This window comes from Lagopus muta, chromosome 1 (genome assembly GCF_023343835.1).
Source record: "Lagopus muta isolate bLagMut1 chromosome 1, bLagMut1 primary, whole genome shotgun sequence".
Lineage (NCBI taxonomy): Eukaryota > Metazoa > Chordata > Aves > Galliformes > Phasianidae > Lagopus > Lagopus muta.
This window is the reverse complement of record NC_064433.1, coordinates 143,436,450-143,452,114: the sequence shown is the minus strand read 5'-3', so window position 1 is coordinate 143,452,114 and position 15,665 is coordinate 143,436,450. Positions and strand designations below refer to the sequence as shown.

Sequence of the window (15,665 nt, the reverse complement as noted above, 5' to 3'; positions counted from 1 at the left end):
AGGCAGCCGTAGAGTGCAATGAGGTTTCCCCTGAGCCTCCTCTTCTCCAGACTAAACAGTCCCAGCTCCCTCAGCCTCATAAGACTTGTGCTCCAGACCCCTCACCGCTTTGCTGCCCTTCTCTGGACATGTTCCAGGGCCTCAATGTCTTTCCTGTAGTGAGGGGCCCAAAACTGAACACAGTACTCGAGGTGCGGCCTCACCAGTGCTGAGTAGAGGGGGATGATCACCTCCCTGCTCCTGCTGGCCACACTATTTCTAATGCAGGCCAGGATGCCGTTGGCCCTCTTGGCCACCTGGGCACACTGCTGGCTCATGTTCAGCCAAGCATTCCACTGCATTCACTACTTGTGCTCAGTCCCAAAGGTCCTCATCTCTTCTGTCTGATATTCATTGCAGTTAGCAGATATAATCACTGAATCCCTTCTTTGTGCCAGCTGTGGCAATACGTGTGGTACAAAGCTGAGGCTGCAGCACTCGCTCACAGCTAATGGTCTTTTTTAGGTCCACGGTCAGCTGAAGCTAAAGCTTGTTAAAAGAATCAAGGTTCCACACAGAAGTTCTTAGAACCTGGAGTTCCCAAATCCAGTTTCACTTACAAGGAGTCTTCTCTTGGAGATTGGAAGGCTGCAGGAAGGCCTCACTGCGACCTCCCAGTACTTGAAGGGAGCTTATAAACAGGAGAGGGCCCAACTTATAAAGCCACCTGATAGCGATAGGACAGGGGGGAATGGCTTTAGGCTAAAAGAGGGGAGCTGAAGGTTGAATGTCAGGAAGCCATTCTTGACTCAGAGAGCGCTGAGGTGTGGCACAGCTGCCCAGAGAAGCTGTGCTGCCCCGTCACTGGAGGCTCAAGGCCAGGTTGGATGCGGCCTGGGCAGCTGAGCTGGTGGGGGGCAGCCCTGCCACAGCACGGGGTTGGGGCTGGACGGGCTGTGAGATCTCTTCCAGCCACCTCCATGATTTCATGACGTCTGATAAAAAGCATTCTAGTTCTACTTGTTTCAGTGCCCTTTTCTGAAGTTTACTGATTTTGTTTCTATATTGTAGTTAATGTTTATTCCTTTCTATTTAGGTATTAATACACATAATCCTAACTATATCCTTAGCTATACGCTGTATGTAAACTAAAGTATTAACAAATCTCCCTCTTTTCCTACCAGGATGCATTGTACCGCCTTGAAGCTTACAAGCTCTTGACCAAAAACTGCCTTAGATCTTCCTTCCTTCCTTCATTTTTTAATGCAGCTCATGCAGCTAATATGCACAGCTGTCATCAGAACAACTTTCCAGCTCCAAGATTTAACAATAACTGATTGATATCTTATTTAAAATACTTGTGGGTGATATAAGAAGAGGAAAATTTATGGTTTCGGTCACAGTGCCATCCAGCCTCCTGACCATGCTTCAGACTCAGCTTCCCCCTCACTGAAGCTGTGGCTCCCAAGAACCTCTTAGCTACAAAGAACAGAGCCGCAGAATGAAGAAGTGGCTACGTTTTATCATTTCTATTCCTTCTGCCTCTCAAAATGTCAGACATAAAATCCACATACTACCATGAAAGCTAAATGGCAGTTTAATAGCACTCCATAATCCCAAGTCGTTTTAAAAGCAGTCTGTGTGACTCCAACTTCACCCCGATACAAAATGCAGCAGTGCCTGTTGGCAGAGTGTGGCAATAGTTTCATAATGCATACAGCTGCATTGCTTAACAGCAGAAGTTACAAAGCATGTCCCACCCTGTGAAGGACAAGAGATAAGTGAGAAGCAGCGTATCCCTTCTGCCCGGACTAACCTTTCAGCTTTACCATCTCACTCAAGTGCTGGGTCATTCTCAGCCGTTGTCTTCTGAGGTAGTGCTTGATCCTTGGTCTGCCCGTTCCTGCCACAGCTTCCTGTGGATAAAGCCTTCCTCTAGGCAGACTGCCTGCAGCCCTTCTGCTCACCAGTGCGTCTGCAAGGCCCCATCTCTGAATGCTCCTTTTTCACACTTCTCCATTTCCTTTTGGTCTGGCCAAAAAGTAATTGTTCTTCCCACAGATCCGCTGTTTAGCCAAAGCCTTTGCCATGTTCAGCTCCTTTCAGAGCACGTGCTAGCAGTGCTCAGGCTTGGGAAAAAAGCCATCAGACGGAACATTTCTTGGTTGTTACCGGGATGTTGTTCAGAGCATCATGTGTAAGGTGAGCCAGACACCAAAATGTTGAACCTATCTGCACATCTGTACTATAGTGGTGTCCTAAATCTCCTCTCTGTCCTTTCCTACCGGAGTCACCCTGCAGCTACAGTTTGCCAGGGCCCACTCCAGAGCTGGTTCTCTCTGCTGATCGTGGAATCATAGCTCAGGTTGGAAAAGACCTTAAAGATCATCGAATCCAACCACGACCTAACTGACAACCCTGATGGCACCACGTAACAAGGTGAGCATCATTCAGGAGCCTCATCGAGGCAGCACATGACTCTGTACAAACTCTCTGAGGATACTACAGAAAAATAAAACAGTCAGCAGTGTTTGCCTGTGAAAAAGCTATGGTTCCAACTGAGTGCGAGGTGCAGCACACCACAGATGCCAGCCCAGGGCTACTGATTTGGGTGCTCCCAATGGCAAGCGTATACCCACTGCCAGCTGTTCCTAAGTCAAACACAGAGGAAAGCTCAGAGTGTGCACCACAGGAAAAAAACCCAAACCAAAACCAGCAATGGCCAAGAGTTCTCCTTAGGAGTTTGTGTGACCTGATAACAGTAGGAAAAGGAGCTGCATTTAGCGGAACCTGTGACGAACAGGAACTGTGGAGTTTCTCGAGGAACAAGACATAAGCGGAAAAGGATGAAGATGATACCTTGTCTTGTGGCCATGTTTTCTGTTTTCTGATCACTTTTAGAGAGTTCTCAAAGAGAGGGTAGGGTTAATCTTTCTCTACAGGACGATGAACATGCCCACGGATGCCTCCCATTGGGACACACCAGTAAGTAGAGGAAAAGGTGTAGTCTGGGGAAACAAGAATAAATAGGTAACCTGATTTTATCAGAAAGGAGGTCAGTACCTACAGGCCCATCCTGTCGATACAACATAATGAAACGTAACCGTGTCTCAAGGGGAGGAGACAGCCAAATGTTTCTGTCTGATTGGACATGCTTAACTCCAGCATTAAGTCAGATACAAGTGGGCTCTGTACTTGTACTTGCTCCATCTGAAACATCTGCAGTTTTGCAGGGATAAACCCGAATTAACTTTTGATGCACAAATTGATTCTCAGCCCTCCAGTCCAAGTGAGCTGTGCAGCCCATGCCACCCTGCTTTGCTGGCTGGTGGTTGCAGAGCCTGTTACTGAAGTGCCCAGGTGTCCTATGGCCTTTCCATAACAACTTGCTTTTCTGTTCTTGGCTGCTTATTTTTATAGTTTTATCAATATCTTGGTAGGAGCATGCTAAAGAGCTTTGCTCAAGGCCAGCTGTAATCACTTGTTTGTGTAAGAGAGCACTACAGGGCTGGTCTGCACTACAGCAGCTCCCAATCAAATGAAACCAGCACTGTTTATTCTGCTTGTGTGCCTTTTCCCTGCCTTCTCTTTACTTTTCAACATAAATTGTTGGGAAATGTTGCTTTGCATTGATTTTGTGTCATGAGGGATTGTTTCCATTTATAAAAAATATTTCTGTATACGGTGTATCCGTTGTATAGGTTTGGCAATCTTAAATCTTAGAAGATTTTTCCATAGCCTGGATGTGAGGCCACCGGGCTCACCTAACCTTGCCTTTGTATTGGAAGTGTTTAACTGAGAAGCCTTTGCAAGGAGCAAAAAGCTGTTGCTGGCCTTTTTTTTCCTTCAAAGTAACACCTTCCCTTAATTGGGAATACGGGCTGAGCGCTTAGCAGGAACTGTAAATAATTTCAAGTAAGTGCAAACCCTGGGCTTTCCAACTGTAGGAAGGTGAAGAGGCATCCCATCCCTATTACTTGCTCAAGGGAGATTACTTGCCCAAGGGAGTACAAAAAACAAAGAAAAAAGAATATAACCACTGAGATCAAGAGCAATGTATTATTTTATAATTTGGACAAGCATTATACAGAGTGTAAAGTCCCACCCCAAAAACGATGTACAGTGTCACAGGTGTTTTCCCTTGAAAAAGCGAGCATCCAGTCTTATAGGATTTAAGTGGAAAAAAGTATCTTTAGCAATGTGTATACCACATGAACCATAACCTCCACAACTCCAAGATAGATCACAGCAGTTCCTAGATCTTAGGTCACTTCAAGTCCATAGGACGAAATTGTTCACACAGAGGGCAGTGAGGTATATGGCATAGGCTGCCCATAGAAGCTGTGCATGTCCCATTCCTGGAGGTGTTCAAGGCCAGGCTGAATGGAGGCTGACAATCCTACCTGTGACAGCAGGCTAGAACTGGATGATCTTTGAGGCCCCTTCCATCCCAAGCCATGCTATGATTCTGTAAGTCTTTAACGTGTTCTTGAGTCAAAACACAGGTTGGTCAAGAGATGACATTTGTCCTTGCATTTTTCTGTCAACACCATGATTCATTTTGTAGGACTGGTTGCATAAGTTTACAAGATAGTTCATCCTATATTTGCAGCTATTGCCCTGGTGGGACTCCAACGTGCCATCCTTAGGAAAAAAATCTAGGTACAGTTTGCTTAAAAACATGCTGAAGATAAAACTTTAGCAGATATGATGCCTTGAAAAGCCCAAACGTTCACTCGGAGATATCCGGTCTCAACATGAATCCAAAGCTTTGGAAGAAAAATATCGTTGTGGAAGTACAAAGTGAACAAACTATTCAATGAAGAGCTGCATTAGAGATTTTGGTATACTTCAAATGACACTCAGCAAACCTGCGCTGCCCTTGGTGACACACTGTACAGGGAAAGGCTTGAACTCCAAACCAGTGCAGGATACCTACACTTTTCTTTGTCTTTTTTTTCCTAAATATATTACCAGGTTTCAAAGCTGCCTGTTTCTCTGCAGTAGGAAGGAACCATCAAGCCTTGGAGTTAGGAATTCCCCTGCTGTGCCCTTACTTCCCTCACTCACCAGCCGCTCTTCACACTCAGCCAGCTCTCCTGTTTGCCTGCCCCACGCCACTGTTGGGAGTGCCCTCACTGGCACACCAGGCTCCACTGGCCCAGCAGGGCATTGCCCAAGGGCTGGTAGGGCTCAGCAGCAGCTTTGGGATCACCGTGCATTTCTGCTTGCCCAACTGCTCTCCTGGTGCAGCACCCAAACACAGCACAGTGTGCGCTTACCATGTCTGCTGGTTGTCAGCATTGCAGGCTGAGGGCCCGACTGCAGGGATATTTCAAGGCTGGAATCTCCAAGCTTGAAATCAAGGCCTTCAGCACCTCCTTGAAATGGTGTTTTCCACGTAGCTCTGCACTTCCCCTTTTCAGTTCAGAACAGCTGCCCCTCACATTCCCCCAGGAAGGGAACACCAGCAGAGGTGCCATCATGATTAGAGTTGGAAGTGATTGTGAGTCAGGCTAATTATGACCTTGTTGCTATTTCCGAAACACGGTGGGACCACTCCCATGACTGGAGTGCTGAGATAGATGGTTACAAGCTCTTCAGAAGTGATAGATGAGGGAAGAAGGGTGGTGGTGTGGCCCTTTATATTAAAGACTGTCTCGAGTTTGAAGAGCTTGGGGTTGGGAATGATGGAGTGGAGTGTCTGTGGGTAAGGATCAGGGGGGAGGCCTGTAGGGGCAGCATCTTGGTGGAGGTCTGTTGTAGACCGCCTGCTCAGGACAAAGAGTTGGATGAGGCATTCTATGAGCAGCTCATGGAAGTCACGCGATTGCCAGCACTTGTTCTGATGGGAGACTTCAACTTCCCTGTTATATGTTGGAAATACAATATAGCGCAGAGGAAGCAGTCCAGGAGGTTTCTAGACTGTCTGGAAGATTGCTTCCTTATGGAACTGGTAGGAGAGCCTACCAGGGGCAGTGCCCTGCTGGACCTGGTCTTCACTAACAGAGAAGGACTGGTGGGAGAAGTGAAGGCTGAGGACCGTCTTGGGCAGAGTGAACACAGAAGTGTAGAATTCTGTAGAATTAAAATAGAAATGTTCTCCATTCTTGGGGATGTCAAAAGAGTGATCAGCAAAACTACCTTCTTGAACTTCCAGAGGGCGGACTTTGATCTGTTCAGGGCACTTGTAGCGCGGGTACCTTGGGAGTCGCTTCTCAAGGGTAAAGGGGCCCAGGAAGCCTGGACACTCCTCAAGACCGAAATCTTAAAGGCACAAGAACAGGCTGTCCCTGAGTGCCGTAAGGTGAGCCGTAGGGGAAGACAACCGGTGTGGATGAGCCAGGAATTACCGTTGAGACTCAGGGAGAAAAAGAGAGTCTACGTCCTCTGGAAGAAAGGACAGGCTACTTGGGGAGATTACAAAGAAGTAGCTAAGGTATGCAGGGAGGAAGTTAGGAAGGCGAAAGCACAACTTGAACCCAGGTTGGCCTCTGCAGTAAAAGACAGTAAAAAATCCTTTTATAAATATATCAATGGCAAAAGAAGAACCAAAGATAATTCTCATCCTATACTTGATGCAGCAGGGAATGTGGTCACTGAGGACAAGGAGAGGGCTGAGGTCCTCAATGCCTTCTTTACATCTGCCTTTAACAGCCAGGCCAGTTGTCCTCTGGGCTTTTTATGCCCCAATTTAGAAGTCTGGGATGCTGCTCAGAATATGCCCCCGACGATTCCAGTGGACACAGTCAGAGAGCTTCTCCTCCATCTGGACTGTCACAAGTCACAACCTTGTGATTCTGTGATTCTGTGATTCTATGAATTGATCCCAAAAGTAAGCCTTTTCTTATTGGGCATTAGCTCCTGCTACTGTTACAAAATCACCTATGGGTGCTAGTAGGCATGTGTATCCACCAAAAGATAAACCTCTTTATCGTGCTCCCCTCTCTTCGGTTCTGACATCCTTATCACTCCTTGCTCATTTTTGCCTTACTCAGCCTGTGTCCCTTCCAAACTTTTCACTTTCCAAACTCTCATCATTACATAAACTACTAACATCTTATTTCAGTTTCTCCTCCTCATCTCCAGAGGCTTCCAGTGCTAACACTGGGATTTTGGGTTTCCTAGATCTCTGCAGAGGCTATTTTCACTTTCAGTGCCCTATCCTCTCCGCCTCCCCCTTTGCAAGTAATGTTATTTACAGCAGCACTCTCCATCTGCAGCTTACTCTCTCACACCAAGTTCTGTTCACAGGGGAGCAGTGCAGGGGGGTTGCTCTCATGCCAGCACAGATAAACTCGCTTTCTCTTTAACCCTTTTTCCTTTGTACGTTATTCCACTATTTGTACCCTGAGTTACACTTCTACATACCCTCAATTCTATTTCTATATACCATTAACAGTTACCTTTCTTATACATCAAAACAGTTTGTCCCGTTCCTTTCAAAATCCACTAACCAAACCGTACAGTTCTTCAACTTCCACAAACACTCAGCACTTGGTCTCTCACGATTAGGGTACTCAGTTATAAAACTGGTCCCATTATTCCATTTATGTTCTGGTTTCTTATTCAATATTCCCTCTCTGGCTCCCCAGCAATGTTTCTCCAGTGAGCCATAGTACAATACATGGGGTCTTCTCGGTATCACTTTAGACACCCCGTGTTCCATAACAGCCTCGTAGGTAACACTTTCACGACGTAAACATTTAACAACAACAAAGACATTGACAATAATCAGTACAATTTATCCTCAGGATCCTTCCTCTCTCTGCCTCCCTCCAGGGCCCAACCTTCCCTCCATATTCCTTTACAATGATCTATAACATAGGTATTTCCATCATCATCCCAATCTCATTTCATTTAAATGGACAAAATATGTATGTACGAACAAATAACACAGAGAACAAAACAACTTTCGCTTCATCCATCTCCGGCCGCTTCCCTCACAGGAAAACAAAACAGTGGATCAGGACTCTGCTCTCACTCCGTAGCTCAGCTATGTCTCAGTCTCACACAGTACCGGCTTAGTCAAAATGTAAGTTTGAAATTTCTTAGTTCGTAGTCCTAATTTTCTCAGAGGATATCCCAAATATTCTGACAGTATTAATTCAGATACACGGTACCAAACATTTACAACAGGTGGTAATAGCAATTATATAACCTGTAGCTCCTGTTATCACAGCCAGGAGAACCGAGATAACCATTTAACAGGATACCCACTACATCCTGTCAACTTACAGCTTACAAGGTCCGTTTGTGGGTGCTCCCCAAGGAGCTGCTCACCAGAGTCTGCCCACCCCAGCTGGCAACCTACCAAACCTGTGAGCTCACTTCCCAGGGGCAGCAACAAGACTATACCCTGCGTAGGACCTCTCCATACAGCTTATGGGTCTCCTCATTCCATGCACATACCTGGTCCACCAATGGATGGTCCTTTGCTCCTGCAGTGATCGGATGAGGAAGGGGAGTCCTTCCAAGAAATCTGGGGTGCGCCTAAGGCGTCCCTTTTCTCAACTGGTCCTGCAGTCGGGCAGAGGGGGTCCCATCTGGGGTGCCAAACTGGTGTGCAGAATCAAACTCTGTAACCCAAATAAGATTACAAAGCAGGTATGGTTTTATTCAGTGCTGCGCGGACACCGGGTGCAAGGGGTATAGATCCGCTTCTGACTGTTTTCACTGTAAACTCCTGGCCTTTTGGGGGGGCATCCCCCCACACCAGTTTCTTCTTGCCCTGTGGACATCTAATCACCTCCCTGCCAAATGTCCTCGGGCTGTCCTTAAACCCTTATCTTTATGGCCTTCATCCCCCTCACTATCTCAGTCACAGCGTCTGCCATCCCTTATTTTCTAACAAGCTCTACATTTCTGCTTCTATAAACTATCTCTAACTATTCCCCTTCATCCCCCCTTATTCTCAGTCACTGTGAAGCCTTCTTGCCTTTTTACTTTCACTTGTGGGGCCCATCTCACCTTTCACATTCACCCTACCGGCACGTCTTATCTTCAAGAAATGAAATGATGCAGTGTTACGGGAAAGGTCAGGGTGAGCTCGTATTGTTTTCTCCCTTATCTGAATGTTCATGTATTTAGTAGGATGCCTTGATTACAACAGGAAGGGAAGGTACCTTCTGAAAAGCTTTTCTATGCACCATCTGATTACAAATCAAACCTTGGGTTCACAATCTAGAACGTGATGATAAACTTCTCATGGGAGGAGTAGTTACTGACAAGCAACCAATGTTTGACTGTAGCCACTGCAAACCCCAAAGAAAGTGTGGATATGGAAGGAAAACTGTCAGTTTCTGTTCATATTCAATTAATGCATTACCCAAATCAGTTTCCACCTTTCTGCACAATAATGGCTACTCGGTGACGAGCTGCAGGTTTGCAGTTTCTTTATGCTTACTACTATTCTTCCCGTTTGAAATACTGAGCCAAAAACATCTGCCAAGAATTTTTAAATACACAGACTCTTAAACAAACATTAATTTGTGTTTTTTTTTTTTTTAATCTTCACTCGTAGCTCAGGTTCTCGGTCTTTAAATAACCAGTAGTTGTTATCAACTTTCCCATTTGATCCAAGTCTCCTCCTCCCATTTCTCTGCCAGGGCTTCAATTGTACCAACTTCCCTCAAACCCTTTCGCTGAGCTCTACTTTGTGGCATTTAATTAATGACAGACTGAGATACACATCAATTAAAATGTTCGCCCATAGAGCCAAGATGTTTGTGCTAGGACACATTCTTGGAATAATTCTTGGAATAAAAATAGTTTTAACCTGCCCAGTTTACAGAACTAACTTTCTAAAAGTATTTCTGGAAACTGTAGTATCTACTTCATATGAGTGGTAAAACTGTATTTTCTATGCCAGTACCATAATTGATATTTGGATGCGCTCAGGTGCAGGCTTGTATATTGAACTTGATCTCTTCTTGTATGAAACATTCATCACTTAACAGCATTTTCTTTATAAGCAGGATCAATGCAATGGTAGAAATATCTCATTAAACCTCAATTATGCTTGTATTATTCAATGTCTCAGTAATACTATGCAGGGGAGAGTCTGTCAAATAGCATTTGACTTCAAGGTATAATCTTTCTATTTAAAAGAGCAAAACTTTCTTTGTAGTTGCATCATAGGTGCATTTCACCAAGTATGCACGCACTAACTAGTCATTTGTTTCTGTCAAGGTTATTATTTCAGTAAGCCAGTTAATTGCTGATGTTGTTGGAATTGGAGGAACTAGATTTCAGCAGTCCCTGTCCATCATCAATAATTGTGCCAATCACGACAAAATTATTAAGGTCTGGCTTTATTCTTCTTTCTATACCGTAGAAAGGCGGCTTGGAAACTTTTCCACAGCGCCTTTTGCAATGACATTTTAACTTCTTCTGTTACGCGAGCAGTAGATAAAGGTAGCAGTTAAACCAACTTTTCTGTGTTTTAGCACACTACGTTCCCTTCTGATGTAAAGGATTTAACAAAACGTATTCGTACAGTACTGATGGCTACAGCTCAGATGAAGGAGCATGAGAACGATCCCGAAATGCTTGTAGACCTCCAGTACAGTTTGGCAAAGTCTTACGCGAGTACACCTGAGCTAAGGAAGACGTGGTTGGACAGCATGGCAAGGATCCATGTTAAAAATGGGGATCTTTCAGAGGTGAGAGAAAGATCAGACTTAATAAATTTATATCAATAAATTTATATCAATTAAATCAATAAATTTATTAATAACTTTTTGCTTAACTGTCTTGAAATTGCAAATACATTGTGTGAATGCTACTGTATAATAATGATTTTTAATTTTGAATGGTTGATTAATTTCAGTGGCTGATATCTTCTTTAAGCCAGTTCTGATTATTAAGGTATAGAATATGTTTAAATGCTCTATCAGTTAAGATGAAGAATGAAGAATCAGGCCTTCTGCTTACTAATATTCTTCAGTTATCAGTTGCCTAAAACACTTTGAAGCTCTGCCTTGAATTCCTCTCTGGTTGGCTTTACAGAATTACCTTCATTTTCTTCCAGAAGGCTTACCAGAAAAACTCCTGATACTCTTAAAATTGTTGAACAGCAGTTTTGTTGCTTGAAAACAGAAAGCTGACTGATTTCTCTGTGCTGTTTAAATATTTAATTCTAGCAAAAGGGAGAAAAGAGAGTTGGGATTTTTGTATGCCTTCACAGAATCACAGAATTGTAGGGGTTGGAAGGGACCTCCAGAGATCATCAAGTCCAACCCCCCTGCCAAAGCAGGTTCTCTACAGTAGGTCGCACAGGTAGGCATCCAGGCAGGTCTTGAACATCTCCAGAGAAGGAGACTCCACCACCTCCCTGGGCAGCCTGTTCCAGTGCTCCGTCACCTCACTGTAAAGAAGTTCTTGCGCACATTTGTGCAGAACTTCCTATGCTCAGTTTCTGGCCGTTTTCCCTTGTCCTGTCTCCACACAATGTTGAAAACAGTCCGGCCTCACCATTCTGCCCCCCACACCTTAGATATTTATAGACCTGGATCAGGTCCCCTCTTAGTCTCCTTTTCTCAAGGCTGAACAGACCGAGTTCACTCAGCCTTTCTTCATAGGAGAGATGCTCCAGGCCCTTCACCATCTTTGTGGCCCTCCACTGGACTCTTCCCAAGAGATCCCTGTCTTTTTTGTACTGTATGCCTTGATGTATAGCCATTATATCAGCATACAGAATTGATGTTGTTTCTTTCTGGAAGTTTGTTCCATCTGAGAACAAATCATGTTGTATCATATCACCAAATTTCATAAACGTATCTATTTCACTTACCATGTAAGCAAGTAAGTACCTCCGAGAAATCATTGCTGCTGCCTTACGTCTCATTGCTGTAATTCTTTTATTCTGCCTAGTAGCTATGCAGAAGACGTATACAGTCCTCTGTCAGTAGTTTACGTTTTGATGGAAGCAGGTCCAGCTCTTTCAGTCTAGTTTTTTTAAAAACAGACCTGAGGAAATGACTGATTTTTATTGAAAGTATGGAATATTTGACTGAACAGCTAGAGAAAAACCCCTGTACATCATCAAGTCCAGTGCCACGTGAAGCATGAATTAGAGAGAATCTCTGGCAGTTACTTACATTTTTTCTTCAGCTCCAGAGCCGGAGATTCTTCAGCTTCCATAGGCAAACATTTTGCTGAATCTTGAATCTTTTTTGTCCTTTCAGTGTCAAGTGATCAGTGCCAATTTAATAAAAACATCTCATGTTTGTAGACAACTCTGGCCCTTTTATTTAGTTTTCTAGATCGTACCAAGCAAATTCCTTCCAATACATCCCTGAAAGAAATTTACCTGGTGTTATTACATCATGGAAGTCATTAGCTTGTGAACAGTGGGCAGCCTCCAACTGAGTGCTACTCAGTGCTCTGGTGATAAGGGAGGCTCTTGCACAGTAACTGTTCTGTGAAGTGAGGAGGAGAATTCTTACACAAGTCATCATCTTCAAAGCAGCAAACAAGGAAAACCTAAGAAATTATTCCAGTCTAGAGCTCTTCATATATACTTAGTTTTCAGTTTTGCATGATGACTGTAATTTACAGAAGTGTTCCTGTTCTTGCTTTTAGGCAGCAATGTGCTATGTTCATGTAGCAGCACTGGTTGCAGAATATCTCACACGGAAAGGTATGATTTTGAAGTCCTACTTAAATGTGGGTTGGTTGTTTTTTTCATTATGTGTGGGAATAGCAGTGGTTTCCCTGAGGAAGCTGTAGGCAAAAAATTCTGACTTAAGTGAATAGCAAGCTTACAGCAGCATATTTACATGTTTAAGAACCAGCATTTTAGCTGAAGCTAAAGCAGAACTTTTAGGAAGGGAAAAGCTTTTAATTTAATGCAACAGTTGCTCATACCTGGTTAGACCCTTTCTAAGCAACTTTATCAATGAATATTCTTATTTGTTAAGTAATTTCTCAGGTCTCTCATTATTTTTTTGCCTCTTATAGGATGCTTATTCACATATAGGCTATTCCCCCTTCTCCACTGATTTGAGAAGCTCCTCAGTGACCAAATCTGAAACTCTGTTGTCTTAAGTTACAGTTCCAAGTACTGCAAGTCTAACAAAACCCAGTAACAAGTGATAATCTTTATATACTTGCTTTGGGTTCTTTGGGTGACTTCCTATTCTTGTCTCCTGTCACATGGAAATTACTTCCTGTTAGTAATTTGGAGTCAGTCCTACCTATGGCATTTCCAGGAGCCAGACATAAACGTGCCTTTGAGGCAGTCATTCAGTGAAGCCGCTGGTTGTACAACTGCCATGAGTGAGGAGAAAGAATCCTTCTAGGAATGAGTAGTGAAGTAAATATGTACAAGTCCTCGTGCTTCTGTACTTGTCACTGATTGCTCTTGAGGCTTTTACAAGACAGATCTTGGACAGACAGCCTGACTGCTTAATTCAGCAATCTGATTCTAACAATCTTGTGGATGTCACACATTGCACAGCAAAAGCCTGGAAGCTATTATCCTTTCCATGCCATGCTATGCTGTAAACAGCTCTGAGCTATGGCTGACAGACTGTTCTCCAGTGCCACATTCCGTGAAGAATAAAGCTCGAAAAAGTTTAATCAGATTTGCTGTTTTTTTGTTTATACCTCTGAAGATCTTTTACTAGTCCAAGCAAAAATGTCTTTATTTTCTCCTGATAATATACGTGCTAAAGGAATTGAAGGAAGGGACTTGGACAAATTAAATGAGGGAAACAGGGATTGTAATGAAAGAAAGACATTGGGAAGAACAGTAGCAGTTGCACTAGAGCAGGACCTTGAAGGACCCAGGATGAGTTTTGCCCCCAGTGGACTGAATGCAGTGTGCACACAGCAGGGTAAAGATGTTTGTTTTCTGGTAGATATGGGTGCCTCCCACTCTGTGCTGCATCCAGATTACTACCTGTAGATGATTTTTGTAGCAGTAGTACGAGCTACTGGTCAACAAGAGAAAGCTTATGAATTAAATAAAAAGTGGAGCTAATGGTAAAGCAAGAAGCAATGGGAGTAAGCAACTGTAGCTGTAAATAGCTTTCTGCACTTTGTTTTGTAGAGAGATCTAATTCAGTGGTTTGTTCTGTTCTGTGAGCAGGTGTTCCACCTGGGCTCTGTGTCATGCGGTGGCCATGCAGATGCGGAGCACAAGTGGAAAAAACCTCGCAGACCTTGAGAAGAATAAAAGCAGGAGAGTCTGCGATGGCTGAGAAAGGAAAAGTGATCTTTGAAGCAGGGGACGCCCTGCTGTCGCTGCCTTTCGCATCCACCACCAGAACGTACCTTGTACCTTCTCTGCCATTTCGGCAGTTTGCCATCTCTCAGGAGTCAATAAGTAATAACAAATTAGCTTAGAAAGTTTCCATTTCGCACTTATGGAATTGTCTAAAATAAATGCCTGTAGGAGTGTGTCCATATTGACCAAAAAATCGTAACCTCCTACTTAACTTTTATGTTTAGAGTGTTATCAATCAAGGCTTTGATTGAGTTATGATGATTATGTTATTAATATAATTAGTGCTATTATTTTATAGCGTGGTAACAGTTTGTTAATTAAAAAAAATGGGAAAAGTTGTAAAGGAGGATAGAATGCTAAAAAAGGAAACTTGTAAATGTGTATCAGTTTTGTGAGAACCTGTAATAAGCGATTTGGATTGTTCATATCTGAGTCCATACAAGGACCCAACTGGACCGAGAGTGCTGAAAGGAAGCTCATGCTGCATAGAATAATTAGTAATTTCCTACCTATGGTATTTCCAGGAGCCAGACATAAACGTGCCTTTGAGGCAGTCATTCAGTGAAGCCGCTGGTTGTACAATTCCCATGAGTGAGGAGAAAGAATCCTTCCAGGAATGAGTGGTGAATATGTACAAGTCCTTGTGCTTCTGTACTTGTCATTGATTGCTCTTGAGGCTTTTACAAGACAGATCTTGGACACATAGCCTGACTGCTTAATTCAGCAATCTGATATAATCAGACATGTGCTAGGACACATTCTTGGAATAATTCATAGTTTTAACCTGCCCAGGTTACAGGAGTCAGAAGTCACATACCGTACTTTCTGATCACCACATGTAGCTTAAGTGTTTGAAGTTAGGCTCCCCAAGTTCTCTGTTATGCCTTGAAAATGCACCGTGCTTCCTCCACGTACAAAGCTTTACAGAAACAGGGTGAAGCTCTATCTCTGAGGAACATTTGCTGTTAGTAGTCCTGCTGTCTTCTCAGCTCTCCTATGAAATGGACCCAAGAAGGAACTCCAAATCCTCTGTGCTCAGCTTCTGCTCCTGTCAGTGGGACGGTGACAAAAAGCTCCCACAAACATCATCTTTAGTGCATCAGCTTTCTGGATGCAAACGGACCAGTCCAGAAGCTCCCGTGAAGCAATTGTTTGGAACTCTACCTTTGTGGGGTGAATTAAAACATTTGTACTCATCAGAATTAATTCTCTGTTTTCATTTTTAGCGTATTTGTGTGACAGTTTTTTACGTTTGGTTTAAGAGAGTCCTTCAATTTTGAGAGATAACAGGAGTGGAAGCCGATGTGACCCACGTAGCATTTATCTCAAACTGCTAGGAAAGCTTGCAGTCTCTCTCATGGATGCTTCTCACTTGGATGTCTCCTTCTAGGAGGCATCTAGGCATTTGAGGCCTATTGTTTACTTTCACAAAACGCATACAGTTTATATAGGA

General features: G+C 43.6%; 1 protein-coding gene across 4 annotated transcripts; it reads left to right on the top strand.

The window, feature by feature from the left end:
- The first annotated feature begins 2,385 nt into the window (after positions 1 to 2,385).
- LOC125687902 (dedicator of cytokinesis protein 9-like) lies at positions 2,386 to 15,227 on the top strand. 4 transcript variants are annotated; one of them, XM_048933246.1, is made up of 5 exons: positions 2,386 to 2,418; positions 10,171 to 10,284; positions 10,428 to 10,643; positions 12,565 to 12,622; positions 15,202 to 15,227. In XM_048933246.1, exons 1-5 carry the CDS (start codon positions 2,401 to 2,403, stop codon positions 15,210 to 15,212), a joined length of 417 nt encoding a protein of 138 aa, XP_048789203.1. In that variant the 5' UTR covers positions 2,386 to 2,400; the 3' UTR covers positions 15,213 to 15,227. The 4 variants fall into 4 exon arrangements, 3 of the variants coding, with proteins under 3 accessions (XP_048789203.1, XP_048789202.1, XP_048789201.1); XM_048933245.1 differs by lacking the exon at positions 15,202 to 15,227 and adding an exon at positions 12,962 to 13,285; XM_048933244.1 differs by lacking the exon at positions 15,202 to 15,227 and having other exon boundaries at positions 12,565 to 12,905.
- Positions 15,228 to 15,665: the final 438 nt, after the last annotated feature.